This window comes from Rhinolophus hipposideros (genome assembly GCF_964194185.1).
Source record: "Rhinolophus hipposideros genome assembly, chromosome: 11".
Taxonomy (NCBI): Eukaryota; Metazoa; Chordata; class Mammalia; order Chiroptera; family Rhinolophidae; genus Rhinolophus; species Rhinolophus hipposideros.
This window is the reverse complement of record NC_138057.1, coordinates 40,309,290-40,322,216: the sequence shown is the minus strand read 5'-3', so window position 1 is coordinate 40,322,216 and position 12,927 is coordinate 40,309,290. Positions and strand designations below refer to the sequence as shown.

General features: G+C 37.0%; 1 protein-coding gene across 1 annotated transcript in view; it reads left to right on the top strand.

The window, feature by feature from the left end:
• TRPM6 (transient receptor potential cation channel subfamily M member 6) overlaps positions 1 to 12,927 on the top strand; it is a 119,091-nt gene that overhangs the window by 10,977 nt on the left and 95,187 nt on the right. Inside the window, exons 2-4 of the mRNA XM_081066275.1 lie at positions 2,364 to 2,443; positions 5,331 to 5,369; positions 10,220 to 10,397. Coding sequence (XP_080922401.1) covers positions 2,364 to 2,443; positions 5,331 to 5,369; positions 10,220 to 10,397 — 297 coding nt within the window. The remainder of the gene's footprint in view (positions 1 to 2,363; positions 2,444 to 5,330; positions 5,370 to 10,219; positions 10,398 to 12,927) is intronic.

The following is a 12,927-nucleotide window of genomic DNA, read 5'->3' as shown; positions in this document are numbered from 1 at the left end:
TTTTGGAGTACCTGCTCAGATGGCCAAAATTTCTTTTATGATTAATTTAGAAGTTATTTTGTCTTTTAGAAACTTCTGTTTATCAATGAAAGAATTCATTTCATTGTCCCGGAGATGTTTGGATTCTCTCCTTACGAATTTTTTTTCTTGTGCTAAGCAACAGACAGTAACAAGAAAAAGAAACAAAGGAGGGCAATTCAGTGAGTACTTACCCATGAGAAACAGCATTCCTTGCTCCTGTGGCATCCCATTTCATGCTTGCTCCTGGAGCCATTGCCTCCTGGAGAGAAAAAAAAAACTCCCTTAAAGGAAAAACTCTCAACAGATCTCCAATGAAGGCATTTGACCTCAACCAAGAAGGAAGGACGTCTGACCTAAGAGTGCTTCACAATCAAGGAGACTGTAGTCGTGGAAGTGGTGAGCACAAAGAGGCTCTGAAGGTACCATACCTGGTTATAGGGGCTGCTGAACCATGAAGATTAGGACAATTGAGATCCTGTTCAACTACACCAGATACGTCAACCTAAAAATAAAAGGCCTTTAAAAGTGAGAGGCAACAAGCATTATATTTGAGATCAATAAGTACAGCTATTCAGGAACACTACTTTGAAAGGCCTTTTATTTTTAGATTAACCGCTCACAGTTCTATTTAGTAGTGAACAGTTATGTTTAGGGTTGGTGCACATTGAGCAAGATCCATGAGTTAAATTTTGAAGTATGTAAAGGATTCTATAAGTGACCTTATTTGTAATTGTAGGGGAGGAAATACTTTTCCCCTGTTCTCCTAGGTTTGATAGCGGGGTCTATGAAATAAACTGACACAACCAGCAGACTAACAAAAAAAGGATATACAAATTTATTAATTTTAATATTAAATTTATGTTAATGCCCAAGGGCATCACAGGAAAACAAAAGTAAATATCACCAAAAGGGTGAGATTTGGGAATTTACTGTCTTAGTAAAGGGAAGAGGTGGGGGATGTTGGCAGTTTAGGAGAGAGTAATGATTTTTTAAAAGAGAGAATGGGCCCTTAGAAGAGTGGATGGGAGACATGACAGTTTGTGACAAAGTTTGTCTGATTGTCACTTCTGGTATGGATTCTCTTTTGTGATAAGAGTTAATCCTCCCTGTTGCTGAAACTCCCAGGGAGGGAATTTATGACAATTGAGTTCCTCTCAGAAGATCTGTCTTTAGGCTGATAAGGGAGTTCAAAGAAAGCCTCTCTGCTTTTGCTTTTTTTTCAAGTACCTATAGCTCTGAATAATCAATATACCAAAACAGCATATTTTAGGGTGGTGTGTCTTAAACTCCTCCGTAATCATCTGGAAACCTGTGGACAGTGTGATAATGAGTTTCCACAGCTGGATTTGTAACACGTTTTCTGGCCCAGGACATTTCCTTCAACTGTAGCTTGAGTAGTAGGTGTAAGAATGAGATGGGGACTGCACTAACAGAAAGTCTGGAAAAACCCCCTTGTAGATTCTGGCTCACTACCCTTTCATCACTGCTCGAATACATATATGTGTATTGTGGACGAAAAAGTGGTTCTGTAATAAAAGTGACAAGTCCAGTGAGAGAAAGTAACCTCACAGGATGATCTGATCATAAATTTCTAACTGGGTAGGTCATGGTGGGTAGTCACACCTCAAGCATATAACTATTTTTTTTTTTTTTTTTTTTTTTTTTAGTAAAAGGTATAAGCAAGACCTATCTATTATTGGCTTGAGGATGGGAAATGATTCTCGACAAACTTTCATTGATCAGGAGATAAGTGTCAGTCTTCTGTAAATCAGACATTTACAGGAATCAGTCTCTCAGTTCTTAAGCTCTTCTGAGGGAACATTCTTCATTTTGTATCCTCCTGATCCATTTTAGTTTAAAGTTTTTTTTTCTTTTATTTTTTAACAGAATCTTGTTGAGGTTGATTTTCTCTTCTGATACTCTTTCCAGCGTCCTGAAATTTTAGCCAAAGTGGGACATAATGAGTGAGAATTGAAGTTTGAGAGCTTGATATTCCCTCTGTACGATTGTGGTGTAAGATTTAAAAATAATTTATAGTGGAATTAATAGAACACATCAGTTATAGCTTTACTTCTTTGCTAGAGTTCTGTGCATTTAGGGATCTTTCACTTAAGATGAGATTATGGACCAATTAACTTTGTTAATGTTTTTGTGTTCTCATTTGCTTTGTATGTGTCTTTGTTGTCTGTACTAGAAACCAGTAAATGTTTAGCCTGTTTGGGGTTGGTCTTGGCATTTTAATTAGTTTCCATGATATCTAAATATATCTTGCTTACCTGAGCTATTGTAGTTACACTGTTTTCTCACTTAATTAGAATATAAAAATAACATTTTCTGTTTAGTCCCAGAAATCCTGGATTGAAGGAGTGTTCGACAAGAGAGAATGTAACAAAATCATACCCAGCTCTAAAGACCCTCACAGGTACAATTTTTAATTGTATTTTTCTTTTTAAAGCAACAGTACTTGGAAGACTGTTTTTCGAAACTTAAAGATATGACTTGTTTAAACGATTTGACAATGTTCATAAAGTTAGTATTTATTTTAATTGGTTTGTCTCTTTGTCTTTATAAAAATCATACATGATTATTATAGAAATTATTAGCAGATTTTCTGGTAAGAACAGGAACCTTGTCAATTTTGTAACTCACTCCAACCCGGGGGCCTACTAGACAGTGCCTGCCATATAGTAGGCTCCTGAGAAACATCTGTTAAATGACTTAATGAAATATAGAGAAAAAAAGTGCATCATAATGGTATCCACTGTTAATATTGTGGTGGAGCCACTGTTAATATTGTGGTAGATTTCGCTTAGTTGTTTTATTTTTGATGCTCCTGTACCTCTTAGTAAGAGGATAGGTGTCAGGGAAATATCTACTGCTGCAGCCATTCCATCGGGTTTGGATAAAAAATTTACAGCTTCTGAATATTGAATATTTAAATTATTGTGAATGTACTTTATCCCCAACTGAAGTATCTTTGGAAAATACCAGGATACTTCAGGATATTTTGCTCAGATTATGCACAATTAATTTTAGTTCCATTTTCCTCCCATAGGCTTTTCACTTGAGCAGATAACATGATTTGAGTTTGACTGCTCTGAGTTCTTGACAATGCTTTGCAAACTCTACTTGCAGAACAAAATTCAGAACAGCAGCCAGTAAAGGATGGGTGGGATGAGTTATGAAAAATTTCTGCAGGGTGATTGGGTCCATGAAATAAGACTGGGTGGTATTGACTTTGAGGAAAAGAAATGGAAAGGAAAATAGAAGAGCAGTACAGTTGACCCTTGAACAACATGGAGGCTATTTTCGCTGACCACCTATACAGTCAAAAATCCATGTATAACTTTCGATTTCCTTAAAACTTAATTATCCTCAGTGTTTGAGAGAGATTGGTTCCAAGACTGCTTCAGCTACCAAAATCTGCGGATGTTCAAGTTCGTTTTATGAAATGGCATAGAACACTGCATACGGTCGTCCCTTCACATCTTGGGTTCCCAGTCTGGGATCATAAATACTGTTGAATTTGAGGATGTGAAAGCTGGGGATGAGAAAGCTGGGGATATGAGGGCCAATTGTATGTTTATTGAAAAATATCCATGGATAAGTGGATCTGCACACTTCAAACCCAGTGTTTAAGGTTCAACTGTATTTTAATTAGGAGACCACATGATTTTTATATCCCTTTGAGCATTTGGTCTTTTCTTCATTTGAAGTTTAGCACTCACAGCTATGTGCTTGTGAAAGGTAGCATGGTGAGGTTAGTGAAATTCTAGTTCTTTGGGGATGACTAAAATAGTGTTCCTTGTCTTTGTTAAATATTGATTAGTCCCACCCTCACTGAATTACCTGTAGCTTACAAGCCTTGTGATTAGAAATTCTCCTTTTACCTTATAAAATGCTCTTTTATGACATCTTGTAATGGCACGGTGGCTGCAATGGAAGGCAGATTGAGCTCAGGTGTCTCCTATAAAATGGAAAACAATCTTCACAATCACCTTGAACCTCATGAAAAGTGATAAACTATAGGTCACTAGCCCATAGACTCAAGAAGAATATCAATGATCATAATTCCATTACTGGTCCAAGATATACTACATTTTATGGGGAAAAAAGAAGTCTCCATTTTTGTGTGATAAAAAAGTTAATGGATGATTATGACTATTCCTCTTGCACCAACATTTTTCTTAGAGCCTTGTAAGATTCTCAAAATTGTAGCTTCTATACGTGGTTCTTCCTTATGGTGGTACACAGGAAAGGGTGGTAGTTCACTATTTTAAATTTAAATAAAAGTTTGTCTTTTATTGATTCTTTTTGTAGCTTCTAGTAAGAAATAAATTTGATAGACTTGATTACAATGTCTTTTTCCTTCTCTTTTGAGCTTGTTGAAGTAAAACTTCTGAGAAAAGATATTCCCAAAAGTCTGGGACAGGAAGAAATGAAAGGCCTGACTATTCATTTCTGAATTATTTAGAAAGACTCTGATTCTATGAACACTACCTTTCCCCTCATTATTTTAACTAGACTTCTCTTCTAGTTCAAACTTTTTTACACCTAAAATGTGACCACTGATGACCACAGTGCTAGCCCCTAAATCCAGAAGGTTCTTCCTTTTTTTCTTTTCTTTTCTTTGTTTAAGTGTGTTTTTCCTGGACCCATCAGCTCCAAGTCAAATAGATGTTTCAATCTAGTTGTGGAGGGCCCATGTGGGGGTTGAACCGGCAACCTTGTTGTTAAGAGCACCACACTCTAACCAACTGAGCTAACTGGCAGCCCCCAGAAGGTTCTTTTGAATCACAAAAAGGAATGATTTAAAATAATAGCAACTGTCCCTTGATTTGATAGTGTTTTATGGTTTTAAAATTGTTTGTATATGTATATTTTCTTACTTGATTTTCAAGAATTGTTTCATCTTTACAATATAATAATAGATACCATTATTATACATGTAATAATGCTATGTACCAGGTACTTTAAGATACTTTTCATACGTTATCTCAGATAATCCTTTTAATACCTTTATGGGGCAGATATTATTTTTAGATGTGAAAACTAAGGCTTAGAAGAATCTTTAAGTCAATGAGACTTAAATCCAGGTCTTTCGGTTCCAGACGCTTGTAAATTAAGTCATAGTTGCTGTAGCATAACTATATTTCATAAATGACATGGGAATATTTGGGGAATGATGTATGACTACTCAGCAAATCCTGATTTCCAGACTATGGAAGATAGCAGATATTTACTGTATAGCTATTAAATATGTTTTCAAATATATCAGTAAAATAACAGAGTTTATTTCTTTAATTTAGATGTACTGCAGGATGCCAGGTCTGCCAGAATTTAATCAGGTAAGATTTAGAGACATAAGATTTCTTTTAACTTTTAGGCATTCCATTTAAAATACATTGTGTAGTCTTTTCACATCTTAAATGGACTCAGTGAAAGGGCTTTCTTGGTACATCCTCTTTACCTTTCCAAGGGAAGTTTTAAAAAAAGAAATGTGAGATGTTTTTTTCTGGATGGAGAGCAATTGATTATTTGAATGTAATAGATTATTTAAATTAGTGAGACATGTAAATAGTAAGAGCCTTTGACAAGAGCTTTTACCAACTGAAATACTTATAAAGCTTTGAAGTTTCATTTTACTAACTTATATTTTAATTGGACAATGATGATGCTTTGTGCACATACAACACTGCATGATGATGCTTTGTGCACATACAACACTGCATTTGATCTGTGACTGGTAATTAAGTGATTCATACCATATGCATCATACCATATGGCAGGCATATGCATACCATACTCCATACCATACTCCAAGTCTGACACTAATGCTGATGTGTTTTTTTCCCCAAGACCACCAAATAATTAATTCTGACCCTATCTAGAGATAGTATCATCTCTCATAGGTTAAGTGCTCAAGGCTATCCCCAACCTCTAACCTTCCACTTCAGATACTAATTGAACGTCCAAGTTGTCACCTGTGCTTCTGACCTGTGGGTTATAGATTGGAGGTTCCCACGACCCCCTCCGTGGTTCAGTTAATTTGGTAGAGCAACTCCCATAACTCAGAGAAACATTTATTTATGTTTACCAGTTTCTTATAATGGATATTATAATGGATGCAGATTAACAACCTGATGGAAGAGATGCGTAGGACAAAGTATATGGGAAGGGGCACGAAGAAAGCTTCCACGTTCTCCCCAAGTGTGCTACTCTCCCAACACCTCCGTGTGTTCACCAGCTGTAAGCTCTCTGTACCCCACCCTTTTGGTTTTTTATGGATGCTTCATTAGATGGTGTGGGGACAGAGCCAGGAGTGCAGTTTCCAGGTTCTCGGCCTCACGTGGAAAGGTGATGGCTCAGGTAGCAAATAGATATCAACTGTGATTGGATGGCCATCAGCTGTGGCTAGTTGGCTGTCAGCTGTATCCAGTGAGCCATTGGCCACTAATATAACTGCCGTGGCTACGCTAGCAAAAAATGGGGGCTAGCAAGAAGATGGTGGCTGAGCTAGCAAGAGCGGATTGCAGTTAGCATGGTGGATTGCAGCTAGCGAGTGAGGTTGGTTGGCAGAAGCAGACGGCAGGTTGCGGATTGTGTGGCTCCTGCCTCCTGTGTCTCCAACCCAGCCACCAGCAAGAATATAGTGGTGTGACTCCCCTATCTGTGGCTCCGTGAGTGTTCCTTTTTGGCCTCACAATGTCCTGCGTTCTTATGTGAGGAGTGGGACCAGAGGCCTCGCATGCCACCCTGCATGACACATGGACATGATTGATTGAATCATTGGTCACTGGTGATTGATTCAACTTGTAGCACCTTTATCACTCTCACCTTTTAGGAAATTCCAAGGGTTTAGGAGTTCTGTGCCAGAAATGGGGAGAAAGACCAAATATCTATTTATTGCAAATCACAATACCACACAAAATTATTGACAAAAGTAACTTTTTAGTGCAACATAAATTTTAACAATGTTTGCATTGTAAACTATGTGTTAATGACTGGTTTTACCTTTCTCTTTTGTAAGTAGAGGAAAATGAAATTTTTAAAATTATGATCATATCCTGAAGTAAATATCATGGATTGAACCCAGGTTAAATTTATTTGGTAAATAAAGAAATTCAGAATCCAAAATTTAGCAAATCATAGGGAAAGGAAAACACTATCCACAGAAGGATAGGGCTGCTGGGTGTGTTGGTCTACTCAGGCTGCCATAACAGAATACCACGCGCTGGGTGGCTTATACAACTGACATTTTTTTTCTCACAGTTCTGAAGGCTAGAAGTCCAAGATTAAGGTGCCATCGAGGTTGGTTTCTGATGAGGCCTCTCTTTCTGCTTTTCACACAGCTCCCTTTTCTCTATGTCCTCACATGGCCTTTCCCCTGTGCATTTGCTGATAGAGAGTTCTGGTGTCTCTTTCTCTTCTTGTAAAGACACTAGCTCTGTATGATTAGGACATACTCTTATGAACTCATTTAAACTTTAGTGCTGCCTTAAAGGGCTTATCTCCAAATATAGTCACATTGGGGATTAGGGCTTCTACATGTGAATTTTGGGGGACACAATTCAGTCCATAACATTGGGGAAAAGTTTCCATTTGGCTAACCTCTTTCACCTTTTTCTCAATTTTTTTTTTCTTTTTAGTAATTTAAAATTTTGTTAAAATTTAAAGCAAACATAAAAATTTACTGAAGTGAAGAGGCTTCATTTACTCCTTCTTACATTATTCTTCATAACCTCTCCCTGTCAATAGTCTCTCAAACTTACAATCTTCAGAGGTAACTAATGTGAACAGTAGTGGAATAGCATCCATTTTTACACTATCCAGAAATGAAAAAGAGTTAAAACTTATGCTTTTTGCACCTAACTAGGACATATTTTTATTGTTTTCCATATGGAGATCCCAATGTCTCAGTATCAGTTGCTGAGAAATCTGTCCTAGCTTCATTCATTTCTGATGTCCTCTCTATTATATGCCAACTTTCCACATGTCCATGGCTCTGTTTCTGAGCTTTCTTTCCAGTCTTGATCTGTTTCTTTTGTTCCTGGTGAATGCCCCTCTGTTTCATTATTACAGCTTTGTAATATATCTTGATACCTGATAGGGCAAGTCCTCTGTACTTTATTCTTTCTAAAAATTGTTTTACTCTTTTGGACACTTTTATACATCCATCTGAATTTTAGAATCACTTTGTCATGTTTCCTGGAAAATCCTTTTAAGATTTTGATGAGTATTTTATATAATTTATAAAAACAATTTGGGAGTGAATTAACACTTGGCATTTTTATAAAGCTGATTTCCAAAGTGAGCTTTTAGTACTTGTTAGTGAGGTATAACTATTTATACTAAGTTATAACTAAAGGGATCAACATGGAGTCTTTTTATCTTATTTTATTTTTATTTTTTAAATTTTGGAGATGATCAGTTTCTTCTTTGGAGTCATCTTGCAACCATTTAATGAACTGGGAAAAACTAGAATAAAACGATGTAGACTCAAATTAAAGGTATTAGACCAGAAAAATACTTAGAACAAAGGGTGTTCAAACTCTCCAGGTGTGAATTGTGGTTGCTCCATTGATGTTCTGTTTAGAAAAAGCCACAGTGAGATGCATCATTCAGTTTATGAAGAAGCGCTTTTTCATTTTCAAGAGTGACTGATCATTGCTCCAAAAAATGACCAGATGACACATTACTCACTAGTCTATTCTGATCATGCATATTCTCTACATTTGGAATTGTTCCTCCTTCCTTTGAGTCAAGAGCCCCTCCATACAGAACCCAATATTTTGCTCCATTTTCTGACTTCTTGTTTTCTCTTCATTCTATTTCCTTGCTTAGTTGGACCCCACAATTTGTACATGTGTTTATGTTGCTTTCTACACATACACAAAAGCCTGAATCACTTATAAAGCTGAATAATAACCTTTGTAACAGGCATATGATCTGACATATTTAATACAAATAATTTTCTTGATCTGCAGATATGTAATTTTTCATTGTAGAAAGTATTGAAATTTTACATATTCAAATTGTAATTTTTCCTTCTCTTTGTTCCTAATTCATCAAAGATGAGAAGTTTATCATTCTTTTACAAATATGCTATTGTATTTTGTTAAGTTTTATGTAGTTTCAGTTTCAAAAAGATTTAACCTTTTATTTTGCTTAGTTTACTTTGTTGTATAATAGAAATTATGACTATGAATATGAAATGGTTTCTAAAACTGCTAATTATTTACAAGAATATTTATTACATTTTCCTCTCTTTAAAATATAACATATATTAATTTATTATTTAATTTATGTTTATAGTCAAGTCTCCTGGCTCTTTTCTTGTGATAGTTCTGTTTACATATTTCTCTGAAGTATCATCTATTTTTTGCATGGGTTAACATTCCTTCCTTTTGATGTGCATACTATGTTTTACATGTGGACATTTTCTTACTCTCCTTAAGTATTGTATATTAGAGGTTTTCAGGTTTTTAAAAAACTATTTTGTTGAGGTATAATTGACATAGAATAAACCACACATATTTAAAGTATACAATTTGATTTTTGTTAACATTTTAACTATTTTTAATTGTGTAGTTCAGTAGTATTAAGCATATTCACATTGTTGTGTAACTGATCTCCAGAACTTTTTAATCTTACAAAACTGAAACTATGTCTATTAAATAATAACTCCCCACTAGCCCCTCCCCCCAGCCCATGGCAGCCACCATTTTATTTTCTTTCTCTGGATTAGACTACTCTAGGTACCTCATATATGTGGAATCATACAGTATTTGTCCTTTTGTGACTGGCTTATTTCACTTAGCATAACTTCCTCACGGTTCATCCACAGGATTTCCTTTCCCTTTAAGGCTGAATAATGTTCCATTGTCCACATTTTTTATACATTCATCTATTGATGAACATTGGGTTGCTTCCACCACTTGGCTATTGTGAATAATGTTGCTATGAACATGGGTGTACAAGAGATTTGTAGTATTTTTTAAAACATTCCCCAAAATGATTCTAATATACAGCTAAGGGAGAGAAACACTGAAAGTGTTCTAAATTTAGAGGACCATCCAGTGTTAAAATCTATAAATATTAGTGTGGAGTTTTAAAAATTATTAATATATGTCATCTATGCATTTCCCTAGAAAAACTATGGAAACATTACATCTTTGTTTTTTATCCAAAATGTAAGGTGTTACTGTGGGCGATTGATTGGAGACCATCATGGGATAGATTACGCCTGGACCATCTCAGCTGCCAACAGTGATGAAAATGAACAATGGTCTGTTGAAAAGCACACAACAAAAAGCCCGACAGATACCTTTGGCACTATTAATTTCCAAGATGGAGAGCACATCCACCATGCCAAGGTTTGCTAATAACCCATATTATTTTGCTGGTTTTTAACAGAGGATATAACCTCCAAATTGTATCTTCTGCTGTAGATGATTAGGCGACTGGGCTTTATTGCAAAAATAGATCCTTGTTACTGACCTCTTGACAAAAATGACCTGATCCTTCTCTTTTCTTTATGTCTGAGGGCATTTTTCCTTTCCCAGGGGTGGTATGGCCAGCCCTTTATTTTGAGTGATCTCTTTCAGCAAGCTTACACCCTCTGTGGAAGAAATGGCTTTTGCTCTTGAGACAATTGTGAAAGGGCTGCTTTTAAGGAATGCAGAAATATACTACCAAAGAGCAGGCTTTAGCTGAAGCATGGCCACAGCAATGACCATTAACTTGTGGTTGTTCATGCCTGCTATGTCCTTGTGAAAGCCTCTTCTCTGGGAAAGAAATGGGGGAATTTCTCTCAACACCTCCTGAATTGTAGTACTGGGCTCTCCAGGCCAATTTTTTTCCTGTCCCTCATATGGTAATTTGCATGTAATTTGCATAGTATTGATAGATCACTTATCTCTCAGATGTTTTCTCTTTTAGCTTGTTAACCACCTGCTGCGTTAGTAGAGGCAGCACTCCCTAGGGGAAAACACAGGGTGAGCCCACCTCAGGAAAGCTCAGAATCAACTGTATGCTGGAATGGGACCATCAGCTGGATGGATTTGAAACAACAGTTCTTTTAATAGTGCAATCATAATAAAGTTTCAAAATATAGTTTTACAGTAACCTACATTTCCAGTTATTATTCCTCTTGCATTTAACTTTGTGTGTTGTTTTCCTTAGTTGGCAGGAAAACTGCCCTCATTCTCCTCTCCAATTCTTTTTAGAAGCTGACTCTTAGTATATATGTAATTACTTTGTAATTTCTCCATTCAATATTAGTCTTCTTCCTTTTGTTTCTTATATTTATTCATAACCACCTTCATTTACTTATGTTTTTCATCTATTCAACAAATAGTTATTGGGTGCCCAAACTTTGTGATGTCCCAAAGAGCATATGTTGCCTGTATTAACATTGGCTACAGTCTAGTGAAAGAAACATGAAATAAGTATGCAATTTGTATAAAATATACAATGTATTTGTATATTTTGTATGTACAGAGGTGGGGGTGCTATGAAAAAGAAACACAGGATTCTTCGAAGGAATACAAAGAGTAACTCCTTTTTTTCTGGGGTTGTATGTGAGTGAAGGAAACCACAGGAAAGTAGGAACAGTTAAGCTGAGATCAGAAAGACAAATGAGATGTTTGGCACCTGGTGAGGCCAAGGGGGTAGGACCCCTCTAGGCAAAAGGAATAGCTTGTGCAAAGGCCAAGGGAGAATATGGTACTTTCAGGAAAACAGAAAATATGGTTAGGTAGACCTCCTGATCACTCCTACATTTTACACTTAGCATTTGGCTCCTGTTGGTTACATCCTATGTAGTACCTGAATGCATTTTATTTGATCTCCAGAAGAGAACAGTCTATTCTTCATATTTAAGCCCAGAATTGCACTTGAGGTGTACCTTGAGCAGCAGGGAAGCTTGTGAGAGCTGGCTATTCATCACCCTCCACTGCATTCCCATTCCCAGTTTCTCCCTACTACTGCATTCCAGAGAGGATTTGAGGTGAATCTTTGACAGTCTGAGTTTGCCTAACCTAAGGGAGTTAGTTATAAAAGAGGAGGAAGGGAAAGAGCCATTAACCTTTAGCATAGTCTTTGATCGGCCTTTGGGAGAAAAGACTCTAGTGCTGGTAATTTAGTTAACCAAGGTTGTTTATCCTGAAATCTCAAGGAGAAATATCTTCTAGGACTTAAAGGACTTATAGTTGAAAGAGAGGGACACCTAGGAGAATGAGTTGGCATAGAGAGAAGAACTAAATCTGAACTGCCTCCTCTGCCCTTATTCACTAACCGGAGAAACATAAACCATTTCACAAAAGTCAACTTGTCTTTTTTTCCTACTATTTGAGTATTTAATAAAGCCATGGCAACGCAGTCTCCTCACTTGTAAACTGAATTCTAGTTATCTTTATGTCACGTGGGATATCATGTGGGGTCTCAGCTCCTGCTCCCCACATAAGAACACAGGATATGGTGAGGCCAAAAAAGAACACACATGGAGCCATAGATAGGGGAGTCATACCACTATATTCTCACTAGAGGCTGGGTTAGAGACACAGGAAGCAGGAGCCACACGATTCACAACCTGCCATCCGCTTTTCTGCCAACCAACCAACCCCTTGCTAACTGCAATCCGCTATTGTTAGCTCAGCCACCATCTTCTTGGTAGGCCCCATTTTTCTGCTAGAGTAGCCACGGCAGTTATATTAGTGGCCAATGGCTCACTGGTTACAGCAGACGGCCAACTAGCCACAGCTGATGGCCATCCAATCACAGTTGATGGCCATTTACTATCTGAGCCAGCACCTTTCCATGTGAGGCCGAGAGCCTGGAAACTGCACTCCTGGCTCTGTCCCCACACCTTAGATTTTATTACTCACATTCTGTGATGGCTGCACC